Source organism: Austrofundulus limnaeus, unplaced genomic scaffold (genome assembly GCF_001266775.1).
Source record: "Austrofundulus limnaeus strain Quisiro unplaced genomic scaffold, Austrofundulus_limnaeus-1.0 Scaffold1313, whole genome shotgun sequence".
NCBI lineage: Eukaryota > Metazoa > Chordata > Actinopteri > Cyprinodontiformes > Rivulidae > Austrofundulus > Austrofundulus limnaeus.
Window position 1 is genome coordinate 1,890 of NW_013953715.1, and position 20,596 is coordinate 22,485.

A 20,596-nucleotide genomic window follows, 5' to 3' on the forward strand; every position below is an offset into this window, starting at 1 on the left:
ATTACGCTTTTTAAATTCAACACTGACGTGATTGATGATTTCAAAGGGAGGCATTATTGATCCACTTCACAGACAAGTCCCATCGATTGCAAGTCTAGAATGAATAAAAGTTTTTTCCCCCCTCTCTCTCCCCCTTTTATCTCTCCCACTGAGAAAGAGATTGTACAATCAGAGCATCRGTGTGACCTATATGGGTCGTTCTGGAGCCAAATCACCTCCTTTTAGAAAGAAAGTCTGAGCAWGGACGTATGGAACGGTGATTGCTGAACCTGGGGGGACCTTCGAGGCGTCGCATATAGTCGGTTAAATCCCATCGCTCTTATTCTTTACATGTAGAAATGCATCCATATATTCATTAATCAGTGGGATCCTTTTACAAATAGCCTGTCTTTGTTGGAGTTCTCAGCATGACAAAGTTCAGGAGTGGCTGTTTTGTAGAAAGTCAGCCAGCTGTGCAGCATCACGCCTTTCACTGCAATCAGCAGTGATGGAGTGATGGATGCTCTGACAGATTGTGTTTTTTTTTTTTCCTCTGCACCTCCACTCCCCATTGACATGCCCCCGTGGCTCATGCTTATACTTTGTTATTCCTCCTGAGCGGTGAGGTCTCCTTATTAGCAAGGGAGCTGACAGTCATTGCATGTCTAATCCCCGTMAATCAACAAGAGTTCTGCATCAGAACCTGAGAGTCGGTGTCAGACTGGTTCTGCTGCAGAACTCTTCTGTTTGACCCCGTTAATGTGATGTGTGTGCCGTTTTAATTACAGGAAACCGGATTGATTAAGAATCAACATGTTCCTCCATCTCAATGGGAAGTGCGTTTTAAAGASCAAAGAGCTTTGGATTAGATTAGATTAGATTAGACCTTTATTGTCATTGTACAGAGCACAATGAAATTACAGTATTACAGATTAAATGAAATGCAGGGTTACAATTAAACCTTTTTTCTCTTATTTTGTGTGTGTGTGAATGCTGACTCAGTACATTGTTTCCTGTTCAGTTTATTTGTACGTTATTTTGGACTAAGACTTAATACTTTATTGTATTTTAACCATTTATATATCAAAAAAACCTTGATCAACAGAATTTTGCTATGAGTTTAAGTATTTTTAACTAATTTTTAAATTGTTTGTTTTTAGTTTCAAATTTTTATCAATTGAAAAATAGAAAATCTCAGCTTTTTAAAAACATCGTTCTCTGAAATCTACTTCGACATACGTTTATTTATTAATTTTGTACTTTTACCTTTTAGCTACTGCCGTGCATTTCGCCACTGTTTTCATACATTTAGCTTTAAGCTACAGTTTTGCAAAGTTTAGTTCTTAGTAAGCTTTCATAGTGTTTCACTTTTAGCTTCACTGGTTTTACATTTCAGCTATGGATTTGTTCATTTTAACTTTTAGCCAGGATTTAATTTTATTTTGACCAACAGTTTTTACGCAACATAGCTTTTTGCTCATTGAAGCTTTTAGATACACTGTAGCTAAATTAAAATTTTAGCTGTGGTTTTATTTTTAACCTTTACTTTTAGTTTTGCTCATTTTACCTTTAAGCTACATTTCTGCTGTTTTGCCTTTTAGCTACAATATTGATTATTTTAGCTGTTAGTTCAAATTTGCTACATTTACATTTTAGCTAGAATTTTGCTATGTTTAGTTTTTAGTTACTGTCTTTGTTAATTTTAGATTTTAGCTACAGTTTTGCTACATTTAGTTTTTAGTTACTGTCTTTGTTAATTTTAGATTTTTGCTACAATTTTGCTGCTTAATTTTTTGTCCATGGTTTTGTTATTTAAATGTTTGTCTTTGTTTTGTTTTTAGTTTTAGCTACTGTTTTGCTGGTTTTAGCTTTTAGTTTTGTTCATTTTACAGATTTGTGGATTTTGGCTTTTAGCTGTAATGAAAAATAACTTTGTGAGACTTTTCGCCTTGCTAATTTTAGCATTTAGCCACTGTTTTACCACATTTAGCTTTAAGCTACAGTTTTGCAAAGTTTATCTTTTTAATTTAGCTTTAGTAATTTACACACATACACTCACCGGCCACTTTATTAGGTACACCTGTCCAACTGCTCGTTAACACTTAATTTCTAATCAGCCAATCACATGGCGGCAACTCAGTGCATTTAGGCATGTAGACATGGTCAAGACAATCTCCTGCAGTTCAAACCGAGCATCAGTATGGGGAAGAAAGGTGATTTGAGTGCCTTTGAACGTGGCATGGTTGTTGGTGCCAGAAGGGCTGGTCTGAGTATTTCAGAAACTGCTGATCTACTGGGATTTTCACGCACAACCATCTCTAGGGTTTACAGAGAATGGTCCAAAAAAGAAAAAACATCCAGTGAGCGGCAGTCCTGTGGGCGGAAATGCCTTGTTGATGCCAGAGGTCAGAGGAGAATGGGCAGACTGGTTCGAGCTGATAGAAAGGCAACAGTGACTCAAATAACCACCCGTTACAACCGAGGTAGGCAGAAGAGCATCTCTGAACGCACAGTACGTCGAACTTTGAGGCAGATGGGCTTCAGCAGCTGAAGACCACACYGGGTGCCACTCCTTTCAGCTAAGAACAGGAAACTGAGGCTACAATTTGCACAAGCTCATCGAAATTGGACAAGAGAAGATTGGAAAAACGTTGCCTGGTCTGATGAGTCTCGATTTCTGCTGCGACATTCGGATGGTAGGGTCAGAATTTGGCGTCAACAACATGAAAGCATGGATCCATCCTGCCTTGTATCAACGGTTCAGGCTGGTGGTGGTGGTGTCATGGTGTGGGGAATCTTTTCTTGGCACTCTTTGGGCCCCTTAGTACCAACTGAGCATCGTTGCAACGCCACAGCCTACCTGAGTATTGTTGCTGACCATGCCTATTCCTTTATGACCACAAAACCGTTACTAGCGTGGTGTACCTAATAAAGTGGCCGGTGAGTATATATTCTTCACTGGTTTGACATTTTAGCTATAGATTTGCCAACTTTAACTTTTAGCGATGATTTGATTAACTTTGTTTGTGATCAATAATTTTTACGCATTTAGCTTTTAGCTACTGTTTTGCTATTTTTTGCTAATGTTGATTATTTTAGCTTTTAGCTAAAATGTTACATTTAGATTGTAGCTACAATTTTGCTGCTTTAAACCTTTAGCTATAGGGCTTTAATTTTTAGCTGATGCTTTGCTTAATTTAGCTTCTGTTCTTCTTGTTTTAGCTTTAATTTTTAAAGATGTTTCAGCAGAGCCATTCAGCACCCACCATTCATGCTGCGTTTTCTCACAAAATGGCATCCAGCTGGTTTTTCTTTTTATATTTGGTTTTTGTAGGGGAGTGGTGGAGAGCTCTCTCTGAAGGCCAAAGTTAATGGTGTTAGAGAAAACGACTCTGATCCACTCCCACGTGAAGTGGCCATGTGAGGAAAGCCCAGAGGAGGGGAAAGGGCCTTGAATGAATCTAAGTGATGCAGAGTGGGAGAGAGAGGCAGATGTAGGAAAAGTTCAAACATTACTGATCCTCAAATATCCTTTTTGGTTTCTGGTTGAATTCAGCTGTAAGTGTCGGCTAAAAGCTCCATCTTTTTGTTGCTTCTGCGTCGCTGCTGCAGCTTTTAGAGCCAGATGATGACAGATTGTGAGTTACCTGATATCCTTCATCATTCCCCCCCCAGCGGAGGTGTTCATTCCGAGCAAAGCAAGTCCTCCAGGACTTAACAAACAGCCGGCATGTTTGATGGACTAACGGGGGGACATCTGCTCCGCCTGGTTCTGAGTCCACGTTGGGAACAACATGTTACAGTAATCAATCAATATGCAAACTGTGTCCATTTACTCCAATGATTACCCTCACAGACCTGGCTGTTATAAAGTCATTACAGCAGGTTGTCATTGTGAATTGGTATTGAAGGGTTGCAGGGAGCAAGTCTGACAGCTTTCAGTGTTTTTCCCTCATGTTGGCAGATTGCTTTAAGCACCGATGCTCAATATATCCTCAGCAACATTGTCACAACTGTGCTCCGGGCACCCCCGGGGATAAGCTCTGTTCTGGATACTCAGTGGGGACCGGAGGGAGAAAGTCTGTGGAGCCCAATCTGATTTGTGCTCACAGGCACCACATCCCTCGCAAAAATAATCAAGAGAATATCATCCTCGCCCAGAGATCCCGTGAGCGCTTGTCATCCGTTTAAACGGTGTCGGCAGATGTGGTTTTGTTTTGCGATGAGCTGTTTTGGAGTAGCTGTTGGCTGTTTGAGTCTCTGAATGTCCTGCCTGTTGTTGACAGGTGGCTCCCCAGCCGGGGGGCCCAGGGGCTCCTCGGGGAGTTGCAAACGATTTGCTGCAAAATGTTGCACAACACGGTTTGTTTCCTWATCAGAAATATTTAAGTACCTTTTACTTGTAATTACGTATGAGTTTTTATTGAAGGTGGACAATGTCACTTTAGCCCATGCTAGTGTCTGCATCTGTTAGCAAAATACCTCATCAACTGCTGAAAGAACTTTAATGAAATGTACAACTGATTACTTTTTGGACTCACCCCAATTCAACATGGCCGCCACAGCCGACTGACCTTAGAAGACATAAAAACGGCAACAACTCAACCAATTTGAAATAGAGTGAGCTAAAATTTGGTGTGGTAGTAGCTGAGCATTGTCCCCCACACATACTTTTTTGTTCAAAAAATTTCGAGTCAACCATGTTTGTCTGTTAGCAAAATATTTCACAAACCACTGGATGGATTTCAATATAATTCTCAGAAAATAATCACTGGTTTTACATCCAGAACTGATTACATTTTGGAGTCAGCTTGATTCAAGATGGCTGCCACAGCTGTTCAAACTTAGCCTATCAAAGTTTATCGTCATTTCAATATCAGTGAACACAACATCAGTATTAGAACAGTGTTTTTGGATGCCCACACCTGGTTTAGATTAGTGGGAAATGTGAGTTTATACTATTTGATACTGTCATTAAATTATTAGACGATACAATCACRCGTTGCAAGTTTTTCTTAAATCTTTCATCTTTAACGCCAAGTCTTAGTAATATTTGTACAAAGCTCCTCCCTGGAGCTCAGTCCCCAGCCAAGCTCTGCCCCACAGAGCATTCCTTCCCCAAAGCAATGTTGTGAAGTTGAAGACGTGCTGAAGTGGGAGTGCCAGAAATGGTAGGAAGTTCTTAAAGAGACAGAGGCCAACTTCAAGGCATTTAGACAGCATTTTCATAACAGATGAARGTAACTTGATTGTTAGAGATAATAGGTAATCCCCCCACACACGTTTTTTAAGTTTCTTTCTTTGTTTTCAGAGCCAAATGAAAGCAGATGTTTTTTCAACGTTTTATTCAAAGTCTACTACTTGCAGGTAATTGCAGCACTTAGCATGTGTTCTGATCAATATGAAGGTTGTTTACAAGAAGAGCGGAAAGCTCACTCAGCTTTTCAAAGGTCAAGTGACGCCTGGATAGGACCTCAGATCCATACAGGCTAAAGAGAAGGTGTCTAAGTTGTAGGCCAGGAGCAAAATGGAGAACAAGGAGGTGGAAGATGAAAACATGGCTTCCGTCTGTCGTGACAGCCCTCGAAAATAAAAGAGACAAGCCTGGGGGCCATGGCAGAAATGTAATGATTGCAACTTTTTTTTTCCACCTATACAGCTGCAGGACTTTGTCTCTTCTGTCTGAGTCAGATATTGTGTTAAAGTACTCAGATCAGCCTGGATTTTAGAAGCATCACTGAGCTTAAACAACAATATCTCAGTTTTTTGTTTATTAGAATGTAAAATATTCAAATCCTTTGGTTTATACACTGCATTCTGGGAGTTGATGCATGAGGTATTGCTTTTCCTGTAATAGTGGGGTATAAATTTGACTRTCATCAGCAGAAAAGTAGAAAACAACACAATGTTTCCAGTGAATAGGTCCATGAAGTGGTTGAATAAAAGAAGTAAATAAAGGGAAAAGAGAAGAAAGCCAAGCATATCGATGTATTATGTTGCTTTTAAGAGAGATAAGATAAGATAAATCTTTATTGTCATTGTTGCACTGAAAAGCACATTGCGGTCCACAGACAATGAACAACAAAATTTTGCAGCTCCCATAGTGCAAATAAATCAGAACATTAWAAAAGATAAAATAAAGAGGTAAAAATAGAATAAAAAGTAAGATAAAATATGTTTTAAAAAACAGTAGCAGCCATATCAAAGTGTCTGGTGGACATTATTGCACATAATAGTTACAGAAGTCTAACTGATGTTTGATAGAAACTGTTCATGACTGTTCGTTCCGGTCCGAACAGTCATGAACCTTTTACCTGATGGTAGTTAGACGAACAAACCTTTCCTGGGGTGTGATGAGTCTCTGTGTATGTGTCGTGCTCTCCGGAGGCAACCGCTACTGTGCACTTCCTCCAGAGAGGGCAGAGTGCACCCAACAATGTCCTGAGCCGCCTTTATTATACTCTGGAGTGCTTTCTTCTGAGCCACCGTGCAACCAGAGAACCACTCACACAGACAGTAGCTCAGGACACTTTCAATGGAGCGACRGTAATGTAGCACTTTAAGTGTGTTATATAAAAATACCTTCCTTGGAGATAATCAAGTTTCTAATTTGATATGATTAAGTTATTCTTTATGTTATTTTGTTTCTAAGACATTTTTTCTTGGAGATCTGCCCTTTATTTGATCATTTTTAAATAACTTATATTGAAGGGTCATTCATTCATTCATTCATTCATTCATTCATTCATTCATTCATTCATTCATTCATTCATTCATTCATAATACTGTATATAACGCCATTAAAGCAAGGTTTGTAAAATATTTTCCAGTCAAAATAAGAAATACCTGCAGTTACCATGCTCGTCGACAGGGGGCGGTGTAGCTTTCAGACAGACGCTCTTTGAACCGGATGTTGCTTGTCTATTTGGTTAAAAGCATATGGCGTCGCCCTGTAAGTAACGTGAAGATAATCAAGTCGCTCACCTTGGACAGTATTTGGTGTTTTATTCGCTAAAGTAAAAGCCCCGGAGCTTTAATGGCCCTCAGGGTGTGCGGGGTTTTGTTCAGGGATGTGTCGGTCCTCTCCAGGCGGCTCATCGTGTCGGCTCGGCAGGAGACTGCGTCATGCTTTCTCACGGCGGGTCAGTGCCCACAAAAAGCGATTCGTTTTAAATTTTTATTAGCCTTTAGTTGGATTGGTTTTTAATGCGAAATGTGTGTTGTCATTATGAAAATCTGTCTTAATTATAAAGTGTGGAAAATGAAACTCTCAGTTTCAACGCTAGACTGCCTATTTCACTGTTTATTTTGCATGAAGAGGTTTATATTTTCATACATAATTAACCTTACTGTACATATTTAATAAGGCTTTTTTCCTTTGAGTGATCATATATTTTATTTTACTTTAACCTGGAGTGTTTATCTTTGATCTCCAGTTGTTTTTATTTCAATCTGGCATCAATAAAGTATTTCTGATTCTGATTATCACTGCAAAGAGAATATATTTTTAATATTTCTGTATTAAATCAAGCATATCTTTTAGTTTTCGGGGTTTTTTTTTCCAGTGTGTTTAAAAGCAGCTAATTTATGTGAAGTCAAAACAAAATACAGAATTTAGGATTTTTTGCAGATAAAATGTTTGCAAGGTGCAAAAATTTTTATACAAGATGGTATGAAATTATATTAACTCGTTCTCTTTTAGAAAACAGACATAAATTAACCCAAGTTAAAGTTCTTTTAAATAAATAAATCCATTACCTTTACCCATTGCTCCCTCTCTGGGTTGCTGGTGTCCATGTCCAGCTGTCACTGTCCGGTCCACCATAGAGACAAACAACTATCCACACCATCACCAAGGGACAAGTTAGAGTCACCAATTAACCAAACATGCTTGTTTTTGGCCTGTAAGAGGAAACCAGAGTACTGGGATCAAACCCACGCATGCATGGAGAGAACATTGAAGCTCTACCCAAAAAAGTCCCTCAGCCGGGATTCAACCTGACAACCTCACTGATAGCCAACAGCTCTATCAACTGCACCAACATGCAAATAATCTAGAGCTTATTAGAACTCAGAAGTCCTTTATACACTTGGAAAAAGCAGAATATGCAGCTTGTGTCAATACAAAGTGATTTATTTATCACTTTATGGGTGTTTAAATTATCAGTGTAACGCTGCTCAGAATAAACTTCCCTCAGATCTACTGACTTAGATAAGGTTGTCTTTTGGATTCATATTCATRTGTTCTTGACAAGGATCATCTAAATGTGTTATTTTAAACCTGAGAGTTAGTTTAATCAGTCCTCCTGCCAAGCTGTTGGCATTGAAGTGATGGCGATGTTTATGTCTCGACAGGAAGTGCTGCCTGCAGCCGAGGCAGGAGGAACGGCCTCAGCTTCACTCCTGCTTGTTTTATTTCATCAGAAGCGTTTCTCAAAAGACTGATCAAAAGCAARGTGGAAGCAGACGGCAGCACTGATCACCTGCCAAACTCGGTTCCCACTGACAGCAGTAAGCAGACCGCTGCCTCAAAGATTTACTGGTCTGACYATGCAGGCCCGGCTCCAAAAGTGCATGTCATCCTCCCACACAGTGAACTGCACTGTTCCTCATATTTATTATCTGTCTTAATTCATTTATTTGCAGGTAAGCAGTTGTCTTTGTTACTGAGAGACCCGGACCCGCCTCCAGATTCAAAGGTTTTAAAAGTGGCTATAATCGGAGCTCCAAATGCTGGAAAGTCCACWTTGTCCAATCAGATCCTTGGCAGAAAGGTCTGTTTGTCTTCTCTTTACCTCATTGTGAGAAGGGGGTCTCTGCAGTCACCAAGTGGGAGTTTCTTGGTGCATGGGAGGAGTTTGACTATTTTGGGTTTGGTTTGAAGAAATCATAACGATTCGAATGGTTGAACGCTGGGCRGCTGCAGGGAACTCAGTTGAAACGGCCAGAAAGTACCTATAACTTCAAAGTGATCCCCGATTAGTTGCAACATTAGACTTTATTTGATAAACATATATTTAACTGTAAAATAAAGACTGTAAAAATACTGTAGGCTGTTTAGTTTTTATAATTTTTAAAGTAAAAGTTTAAAAATATATTACACGGACGGGGCCATTTTATTTACAYGCAAAGCATTCTGGGTAAATGATGACGTGGATAGGTCATCAGTGCGAGGCTGCTAGCGAGCTATATCCACCCTGAAGGTTAATCTTGGACAAGATCTGATGATCGACTCTTTTAAATGAAACCAGAGAGCGTTGACAGAGAGGAGAAGGTAGAAATGACTCAGCCTGKAACTGAAAATATGGATGGAGGACAACAGAGCTGCTTCATGGAAGAAGAACCTCAGCTTAGCCTGTTAGCTTTAGCCCTGATGCTATCACCATATAWATGTATTAGCTCAGCGCTACACATTCTCCTCTCATTACTGAGGTCCTCCATCCACATGACAGAGAGAGGAACACAAAAATGACTCAGCCTGCAACTGAAAATATGGATGGAGGACCTCAGTTTAGCTTGTTTGTCGCACTAGCACTGAGCTAATACAAACACATACACAATATATATTAGGCAATATAGCATCAGTGCTAGCTCAAAGACTAAGGCTAAGCTGAGGTTCTTCTTCCATGAAGCAGCTCTGTTGTCCTCCATCCATATTTTCAGTTCCAGGCTGAGTCATTTCTACCTTCTCCTCTCTGTCAACGCTCTCTGGTTTCATTTAAAAGAGTCGATCATCAGATMTTGTCCAAGATTAACCTTCAGGGTGGATATAGCTCGCTAGCAGCCTCGCACCGAGGACCTATCCACGTCATCATTTACCCAGAATGCTTTGTGTGTAAATAAAATGGCTCAGTCCGTATTAAAATATATTTTTAAAAATTTACAAAACTAAACAGCCTACAGTATTTTTACAGTCTTAATTTTACAGTTAAAATATATGTTTATCAAATAGAGTCTAATGTTATAACTAATTGGGGATCCCTTTAAATATGAATATTCATTTTAGTCATAACTCGAGACAGAAAGGTGCTAGTCACACCTAATTTTAAGTCAGTAAATTTTATTTAATGTTCACAATATTGTTACTATAATCATTACTGCATATTTTAACTTGACCCCTAAGATAAATCAATCCATCCAATCACAGTTTTGCCAAACTCCGCCCAYACCCAAGAATYTACACCTGTATTCCAAACTCTGCCAATTATGGTTAAGACAAACCGTGTGCTCCCCAATAACTCTGTCATTCGTGATTGGGACAAACTCCACCTACTCACCAAGAAAACTCCCCCATCCTGCAGGGACCCCGACTTGCATAATGTAGAGGTGATGGTTCTAACAACTCGGGTATGTTTTCTTAAAGGTGTTTGCAGTGTCCAAAAAGGTTCATACAACACGTTCTCGCTCGCTGGCTGTCCTAACAGAGAACAACACTCAGATTGTAAGAGTTTTATTTAAAAATGCATTTATAAGTGCAGACTTGAACCCAAGCTTAAGACCAATTCCTGTAATTTTTTTTGTGTTTATTGTGCAGATTTTACTGGACACCCCCGGTTTTGTCACTAAAGAAAAGGTCAAAAAGTGAGTTTTCTGTTTAGTAAACGAGTTTTATTCCGTCTCCATGCTGTGCAGACGTCYTCTGAATTCATAACTGGATCCTCTGTCTTTGCAGACACAAGCTGGAGCAATCTTTGCTTGTGGATCCCTGGAACACTGTCAAAGAAGCTGACCTGAGTATGATGTATTTTACTCTGAGCAGTTATCAGCGAGGCCTAAGCTGCTGTTTTATTTTATTATCATTTAATCAAAGCGTTTCACCTGAAGCTGTGTCCATTTCCAGTTGTGGTCATGGTGGACGTGTCGGACAAATGGATGAACACGAAGCTCGACTTTGAGGTGTTGAAGTGTTTGGCGGAGCACTCACACATTCCAGCAATCCTTGTCCTTAATAAGGTATTATTTACTTGAAGAAAACACGTTGTTGCTCTACAGTCTGCTTCTGCACCACCAAGACCAGAGATAATTACTCCCATGATTCTGGTTTTGTATTTTCTCTGTAAACTGGGGTGCATGCTGCTATGACAGAGGTGTGTTTAACACTTCTGGTGCCTTAAATAAACAGTTCATTAGGTGACAGTAGATACATGGAACAAGTAGCTTAAATGTAAAAGAGTGAAGATTATTGAAAATGGCTCAAATATTAACATACAGATGTGGATAAATTTGTCAATATATTGCAGCTCATTGAAACAAATCTTTATTTATTGAAAAACAGCTGTCTAATGCAGTGGTTCCCAACCTTTTTAGACTTGTGTACCCTTTAGCCATTTGTCATACCACTAGTACCCCTTTAGTGAAACGTAATGATGATTCTCCAAAACTATAACGTACTACAACTGATTATTAAATGAAAATTACTTATTTAACCCCTAGAACGTTTAATTCCCAGGCATTTAATTTTTTAAAACTCAAATATAAAGATAAAAATGTTGTCTTGAAAGTGATGTACATCTTTTCATTTTGATTCAGTTTATTTATACAGCATCAAGTCACAACAAACATGGTCTCAGGTCTCTACAAAGAAAAAAAAACAATCTAAGGAAACCAGCAGGTTGTGTTCTTCACTTCATCACAGTCTCCCATCCTGAGCAGCATATTGGCGACAGTGGAAAGAAAAAATACTCCCTTTTAACAGGCAGAAATCTTCACCAGACCCAGGCTCGGGACAGGCGTCCATCTGTCTCGACCGGCTGGGTTTGTGGGGACCAGAAAGAGACGTCTAATTATGGCTTACTGAGAGTTTCATTAAAATCAGTTCAAACATAACTCAGTTTACATCGTCACCTACACTTTATGAACATCTCCACCGACTTTTGTCTGTCTTTAAGGTGGACCTGTTGAAGAAAAAAGACCGGCTGCTGGAGATCACAGCACAGCTGACGGCTGGAGTGGTGAACGGACGCAGAATACAAGTCAGGCCAGTGATCAAGCCTCCACAGGCTGAAAAAATACCCGAAAAAATAACCGAGTGGGACTCAGAGGCGTCCATGGATGAGGACCCTCCAGCAGCTGAGGACAGCAGGGAGTCGGCCTCTGCGCTCAGCAAAGAGAAGCTGAAGGAACTGAGGAGGCAGAAGGGCTGGTCTCACTTTAAGGACGTCTTCATGCTGTCCTCTTTGGACAAGGAGGACGTGGAGACGCTGAAGGTGAACGGTTGCAAATGTAGAGAAGCAGCTGAACGCATGATTTTAATCTGTGTCACCTGTCTTTATTTTGTTTTTGGTTGTTTTAGAGCTATTTTGAGGCTGCAGCTAAGCCAGAAGAGTGGGAGTACCACAGCGAGGTCCTCACAGACCAGAGTCCACAGGACGTCTGCACCAACATCATCAGAGAGAAGCTTCTGGAGTATCTGCCTGAGGAGGTGCCCTATTCTGTGCAACAGGTGACTAATGCATCCTTCCCAACAGTCATGTGACATCAGACTGAGGACACTCCTTCAGATGTCACYCTGCTCATCACATGTAAACCTGGTTCACGGCCTTCAGGGGCATTCTGTGTGCTGTAGTGATCCGTACTGGTCCCACACACTCTGATGCCTTCTGCACACAGAGACATCAAATTCTGGTCCTTTACACCACAGCTGTTCATTTGATCTTCTTTATTGTTTTTTTTTTGTTGTTATTATTTATAAGATTTTTTTTCTTCAGTCTATCGAACTCTGGTGCGATAGAGAGGAAGGGAAGCTGGATATTTCTGTGAAACTTCATATCAGCAAAGAAAATCACATGGTAAGTACTTCTACATATTTCAATTTTTATATTATTGGTTTTTATAAGTTTAAACCACTGTCTAGTGATGTAAAGTGTATTAGCTGGGATTTTAAACAGCATACTGTAAATTCATGGAGTGGTTGATTATAACCAGAGGTCTAAAAAGTACTTGAAAAAAAAGCTAAGTAAAAATACCTCAACAGAAAATGACTTTGGTAAAAATTAAATTTAACTGATGAGTGAAGTATTTAAATAAAAGTCATAAAACTGTTAACAAAAAACAGAAAATAAAAGTACTTTTACACACTCTCTGAAAAATAAACTTTTGAGTTTACTGAACCAAACTGTTTCCACTAAGCCAAGTTGAGTAAACTGAGTAATACACATATTTTATTTTAAGTAAATATGATATTACCTCACATTTACTCTACTAGGTTTAGTGGAACCAGCTGATATGACTTGGTTGAGTAAATTCAACACATCATGATGAGTTTGAACAGATTTTATTTTGTAACGAGTAACTAGGAGTTAAATTTTAAAGTAAACAAGTAAAAGTATAATTTTTAGGTTTTAAATGTTACGAAATAAAAGTAGAATTAATGACTTAAAAAATACTTGATGCACAAATCCTTAAAAAAAATCTTAAGTACTGTAATGAAGTAAACATACTACTTAGTTACTATAAACCTCTGATTATAACTCTTCTCTTTAGCATCTAAAGTAAGGAAACGTGTGTTTGACAGATTATTTCTTTGTTGTAACACTTCGGCTGTGCAGCAGTGGGACTGCAACGGACTTGGGACCAGAAAGTTACAGGTTCACAATGTCTACATGTTGTAGTGTCCTTGAGCAAGACATTATAACCCCCAGCTTCTCCCCAGGTTTAGTGTGATGGCGTATGGAGTATGTGGGTTGTGCACATGAACAATTCACTAAATCCTCAGTTTATTTTGTTTTTGCTATTGAATCAGTCAGGTCCCACATCACGTTTTATAAATCCTCATTGTTTATTTCCTCACCCTGAATGAAGCAAGCAGGTGAACTGTTCCTGTTCTTCCTGACACTTGTAGCCTCTCCTGCTGGCTTTTTGCCATTTCCCTCATGTTTCCAAGTTCTTTCTGAACTTATTCATATTTGAAGAGCCCTTCAGAACCATGCATATTTGATGGCAGAATATTTGTAGCTGCATCTTTGTGCTGAGATGTTTTAAAGCCGCTGCCGTCCAAAGAAGAGTCGCTTAGAGAAACCGTTTTTTAGCTTCTTCAGTCAAACCGAAAAGGACAAATAAGATGTAGGTCGCTCACTGTCAAACAGATGGATGAACCGATGACGTGGAACTTTTTCTGAGTAATCCCTGATCCTGATATATGTTCTCATACTGAAAGATGCTGGTTCTTTTTAATGGGTGCCACTTTCTGACAGGCATGTCAAACTTATTTTCACTAGGGGTGCAAGAAAATATCGATACACTGAAATATCGCGATATTTCATTTCCCGATACTGTATTGATATTCTAAAGCCCTGTATCGATTTTTTATTAAGGTTTAAAATGTCAACTTTCCTGCCAGCCGTTCATTTTTATGTTGTAGTTCAGCCTCTGACCACTAGTTGGCAGCAGTGAGCCAGMCATTTGGCTCCTCTACCTCTTGAGCGCCAGAGAGTAAGGGTAGCATTAGCATTGTAAGTAAACATTAGCTTTTCTTTTTTTTTCTTTTGTTTTCAGTAAGAGGTTTTTATTTAATAGAATTTTTGGACAAAAAAATCGCAATATATCACAATATATTGCCTTGCTTACAGTATCGCAATATATCGGGATATATCGTATCGTGACCCCTCTGTTATGATATGTATCGTATCGCCAAATTCTTGCCAATACACAGCCCTACTTTTCACCGAGGGCCATCATAATACTCATGTGATGTGGGTCAGCTGTAATTAACTTCAACGCTTCAGGTTTAAATTCAACTAAACATGAAAGACTACAGCTGAGCATAGCTAGCAAAAGAAAGGCTGAACTCTACATGGTATTTCCTGCATGGAAACGTTTTCACACATCCTCTTAGGCTACGTTCACACTGCAGGCAGATGCGACCCAAATCCAATTTTTTTTGCCCCATCTGACCCACATCTGATTTTTTTTATGACAGTCTGAACGTGACAAATCTGATTTTTTCAAATCCAACCCAGGCCGTTTCAGTATGTGGTTTTAAATCGGATACATATCTGATGTTTTCAAAGCGACTGCAGTGTGAACGCTCATGCCGCATTACATCCAACTTTTTCATCAGTGAGGAGGGGGTGAAGGATCGTTAACACACTAACCTGCAACTTCATGTGTTTTACAGCTCCAAAACAGAAGTCCAGTTGCTTCGTATATTTACTTTTAATTTTCCATGTAGATAATAGCGTCCAGCCTGGGTCGCGGAGCGTATCGATCCTAAAGTTACTCAGTCGATAGTTTATTTCCAGCTCGTAGTTCTGTTCAAAATAAAAAGTTTCACTGGAGCATCCCAGTCAGAGGCAGGTTCGGATATAAACACTGAACTAAACAAGCATGTCAGATAATTATTTAATCGGCTCTGAGAGATTCGACGTGCAAAAAGTAGCATCCATGCTAGCTGGCTGAATGAGACGTCACGTCTTTACTGCACATGCAGGTTCCATCAGCGCTGTGTAGCGTTCACACAGGAGTCTGATGCAGGTCACATTTAAAATGTAATGTGAACGTTCACGCCAAAAGATCGGATTTTTTCAAAAAATCGTAATTGAGCATTAAGACCTGCAGTGTGAACGTAGCCTTATAAACACTGAAAAGTACTACATGTACAACTGACTAAATGTGAAATAAATAATACAGAAATACTATTAAAAGTAAAACTAGGAGAGTTTTATTAAGTTGTGAGTAGCTGCTGTCTTAAATTCTGAACTCTCCCACTTTCCAAAAGGAAATTCCCACTTACAACTGGGCTGCAGCAAAATAGCCAGCACATATGTAACAAAATGGAGATTTTACATGACGAATCTAATCAGCTGGCTGTTTCTTACCTCCACCTAGTGGTGGGATGTCGTTATTTTGCTTGTAAGATAGTCAACATGCATTTTGGGAGATGTAGTTTATGGTCAATGCTGATTTTTAAAGACATTAATACATCTTTAAAGCTCTCGGGCCTTGAGTTTGACACATTTGTATCTTTTAATAAGACTTTTCTTCAGTTCTGAGCTTGAATTTTTAAACCTGTATGTGATGAGACAGAGTTCCCTCATCTTGTTTTCTTCCTCGTCTCTTCAGAAGATGGTGATCGGCTCGGGAGGCCAGATGGTGAATCGGATCGCCAAAGAGGCGTGTGAGGACCTCTGCAAGCTCTACATGAGGGAGGTGACGCTCAAGCTCGTCGCCACGCTGAAGAAGGGAGAAGACAAAGGAACTCGGAGGAAGTCAGCTTAGTGACGACGGTGATGAGTTCTGCTGGGTCTGCAGTCTAAAACCTCAGAGTCCTCTCTAAGAGACGGACGTCGTGCTCCTAGATAATGACATCATCTCTCTTTATACAGATTTATTTAACCGTCACGCAGATATTTTACCTACAGGCCCTAAAACGAGAGGGAGGGGGGGTCACAGACTTCATGCAAACCACTAACTTAGATGTTTTGACACGAGTTTGACGCTGTGTTCACGGCTGAGTGAGGAGAAGGCCCAGGTTTTATCTTTGGCTCTCAGAAGCTTTTTCTTTTTTCTTTTTTCAAACAGACGTTGTAGATAAACTGCACCGTCATGTTCCCTCAGACGTGCCCGATGTTCCTGTTCTCGTCCTCTCCCTTTGACGTGTGGCCATCCGTCCCAGAGGACCCACCACCACCACCACCCCTCTGCTCTTTTGGCTCTCATAAAGCCCAGCTCTGCCTCCGGGGGCTGTATTGTCTCCCTAATGGATGGAGAAGTAAAGCACTAACCTGATGCTAAAACGGGGACAGATAATCGTGATTAGGTTCCCTCCTGCTGCTTGTGGCTTAAATCAACGGTTACTCTGTTTGGTCTTCTTTATGAATAACCAGCCAGTGGCCTAAAATAAGGGGGGGGGGGGGTCCACAGAGTTTCTCTTTGCCCCCTGTAGCTCTCTTTGCTCTAACAGCTTCTGTTGAGTGATTGGACGAGCGCCAGATCCTCTGCAGAGAAAACTGTGGCGTCCCTAAAACTCAAACCGACTGTTTTTATAAAAAGAACAAGACACTCGTTTCAGAGATGATTCATGAACTTTATTTTATTAATTTTTTTCATTAAATTGAAACAACTCAGCAGTTTTGTTTTGTTTTTTATTTCACTTGGTCCATCGTGGTTTGGATGAGATCGAGCGAGGGCCGTAGAACCCTTACCATTACTAAAACTCAGTAATGGTAACGGTTTCACGGCCCACCTCAGCAGCTCGATGGGCCTCTGGTCGGGGTCCGATCCGATGGCGCCGGAGGTGGAATGACCCCCTGGATAGTACATCATCTATACTGTAGTGTCTCTTTAAAAAACTTACAGTATAAGATGATATCCTGTCCAGGGCACAAGACACAACGGAGAGCAGCCGCTTCCTGCCGGGTTCAGAACCTGTGAGGAGGAACAGAGATAAGTTACTCAGATTAAGAATCATTTGTAAAATAATGAAGCATCAGTTCTGTAAGGTTGGACCTCCTCACCTCGATGTTCTCGTYGCACCGTGTTGGTTTACGACTGCCCCGACTGTCGGACCCCGACACTTAAAGACCCCCCCACGCTGCTCATTAGCATGCCGTGATGACATCTGGGCTGGACCACAGAGTACTTTTTTTTTTCTTTTTTTCTTCTTATCTGCTCTCAACCTGGTTGCCTGAGTGGGCCGGTGGTCCACACCCACCCACACTGCCGTTTAGAAAGAAGTGTGTGTGTTTTAGAAAACTTTACTTTGACCATTACTGGAACTAAATTAAAAAGTTTCTCCCTTTGCCTGAGTTTAGTCTTTGTGTGAGATTATTATTATTATTATTTATTTTTTTTATTTTGTTGTTTTAACAGAACAGGGTAAAGTATTTCTAGTAACTATATCTAGTGTTTACTATATATTCACTTGACGTCCAAAAGTCTGAACAGGTTCAGCAGATAGAAAATATCAGCAAACAGAGCTTGTGAACGAACAAGAGGTCTCACTCTGACACAAACTCTGTGTCTCTGCTGCATTTCTGTTTAAAACATGTTTGTTCTTCATTCAGCGAAGTTACTGACTGTGGGTAGAGGATTCAGAAATTTTACTCAAGAGTAGCGATCCTTCATAGTAATATTACTCAAGTAAAGTGAAAAGTATGGTGCTGTAAAACTATTCCTAAATGTACTTCTATTCCCCAGAAAAACTCAAGTAAAAGAAACTGTCATTAGCCACCTTTGCACATCCTTGAAAGTARTCTTCATAAGATGAGTAGAAGCAGAAATGTCTACAGAAGAAAAATAAAAAGAGAGAACATGAATCTTGCGACAGTGAGAGGCCCGTTGGACAAAAGAAGACACAAATCCAACATTTTGATCAGAAAAGTTTGCAAAGGTTTTAAAGATGTTAAGCTCAAAAGCAACTCCCATAAAACATTGTGCAATAGTTTTAGGCTGGATGTCCCTCCTGAGGCGACCCAAGCTCAGAATCATAGGTCCACTAAATACAAGTTCAGAGATGTAGTCTGACTTTCTGTGACCTGAACTCTGAGTTTTTATCCTTTGCAATTATATATATGAATGTTTTACTTTATTCAACAGCAAATGTGTTGACCTTCTGGTGACTCAAAGCAAACGGCAGCAGATCGAGTCGAGCAGCTTTTAGCCAATCATTACACTCACTGGGATTAAATCTGCTGATCCTGACTCAGATTTAACAGCACGATGTGTCAGCTGATGTTTCACTTTTTAAATGAGTTTGGTTGGACCTGCTGTGACRTTTTATCTGCAGCTTTTTACACAGACGGCTGTTTTTATGCAGGAGGRATAAAGTGTGAGTGGAGGTTCTGTCAGCTTTCCTGCTCTGGTTTTATTTAGTGAAACGTTCAGACTTCAGACCTCAGATGAGCTGAAAAAAAAAAAAGAAAGTTTAAACAAACAAGACAATAAAGCCTCATCTTTAGTTACAATGATGTTTTCTCAAATATTTCCAGAAATCCCTGTCCAGTTCAGACAGCATCCAGTWATTGACATCGCTGTTTACGTGCAGAACATGTTCCAGACCAGCCTCCCCTCCCCAGGTCAGGGTGTGGGACCAGTTCTGGGGCGTGAGGGCTCGTCCTGCTGCCGCAGATAAAGACGGGAGGCGGCTCTATCTGCATGTTCAGTTCTGAGTCCAGCTGCTTTATCTGCAGCTGCTCCTTCTGCAACTTTCACTGATAAGTTTTTTTATGTAGTTTTTATTTATTTATTTTTTTTAGCGCTCAGGACAAAAGAGAAAGACGCTTTACCTGCATTTCCTCTGAGCGACTCACACCTGAACAAAAACCAGCGCTGAGGAAATGATTTTAGTCACAGGTATCAAGTAACTAAGTACAAATACTTTAAGTAGAAATTTAGGTTATTTATACTTTAGTGGAGTAATTATTTTTCAGCCTACTTTGTACTTCTACTCCTTACATTTTGATTCAATTATCTGTACTTTCTACTCCTTACTTTTTAAAACATACAAAAACTATTTCATTTCTATGTAACTTTGACTTGTTTTTCAAAAAATAAATATACCCCCCCAAATGATTTTGTTTCATGCATGTAATAGAAACTATGTTGAATAAAAGAAAAGGCAACAAAACTGGGAAATGGGTGAGGTCAGCTCACCTCAGTTTAATCTTTGTGCTGCGCTCATTTTAACCCCCCTACCTATTTAGGATCAGTAAAACCATTTAAATATGAAAAATGCTTTTGCAAAACTAATAGTTAAAATAGTAAAAAAAAATAACTTAAAATTGTCCCTCTGAATAAAGACAACCAGAATAAAACAAACGTAAAAGTCTTATATTGTTTTCTAACCAATTATTTATTTATTTACAAATAAACAGCCCCCAGCTCACACTTTATCTGGAAAAGGGGGATGTGGACATACAAAAATGGTTATAGCTCAAAAACTATTAAACACAGAAGCTTCAGATTTTCTTTGGTTGTTAGCTTTGATGAAGGGCTATCCATCAGGACAACCAATGGGCACAAATAGACCCCCACCGAAACCAGTACAATTTTGGGATGCACCTGCATCCCAGGAGACCTCTGAGTTCTGTTACATTGGTGTGTGTGCGTGGGTTGGGGGGGTCATTATGTTGCAGCTATGCWGTATCTAGTTTGAAATGGCCTTTCTTGATGTTGGGTTAGGTTTAGGACTGAGGTGTCCAATCCTGGTCCTCGAGGGCCCCTGCGTCCTACCCTCAGAAAAACTGATGGTTGGATTAATTTAACCAAGTTCATGTAACTCAGATAAGTAAGTCCAACAATTTGCTTTTTGAGTGTTTCTCTGCTCCAACAGACCTGATTCAAACTGACTGAATCACCTTTTCTGCATTTATTCAAATCAGGCGTGTTGGAGCAGAGAAACYTCTAAACCAGGACCCCTGGTTTAGAGTAAAGGTGGGGGTTAGGCTGTGGGGAAAAAAATGGAGAAATGAATGGAAGTCAGTAGTCCTCATAAAGATAGAAATATGTGTTTAAAGTTTGTTTTAAAATCWGATTTTTTCCTGTCTGTGTTGTCAGGCGTGACAAGTTTACACACAGGCGCTCCTCTGTCATCCCTTCCTGTTAGTGTGGGTGGTTAACTGGTTGTATTATTTTAAAAAAAACTAATAATAAATAAAATAGTGTTGACACTCACAAAAAT

At 39.8% G+C, this 20,596-nt stretch overlaps 1 protein-coding gene across 1 annotated transcript; it reads left to right on the forward strand.

Annotated features, from left to right (window-relative positions):
* Positions 1 to 6,882: 6,882 nt before the first annotated feature.
* Positions 6,883 to 17,723, forward strand: eral1 (Era-like 12S mitochondrial rRNA chaperone 1). Its single transcript, XM_014031770.1, has 11 exons — positions 6,883 to 7,121; positions 8,335 to 8,490; positions 8,626 to 8,753; positions 10,343 to 10,420; positions 10,514 to 10,560; positions 10,652 to 10,713; positions 10,820 to 10,932; positions 11,868 to 12,185; positions 12,272 to 12,421; positions 12,687 to 12,767; positions 16,039 to 17,723. Exons 1-11 carry the CDS (start codon positions 7,016 to 7,018, stop codon positions 16,192 to 16,194), a joined length of 1,395 nt encoding a protein of 464 aa, XP_013887224.1. The 5' UTR covers positions 6,883 to 7,015; the 3' UTR covers positions 16,195 to 17,723.
* Positions 17,724 to 20,596: the final 2,873 nt, after the last annotated feature.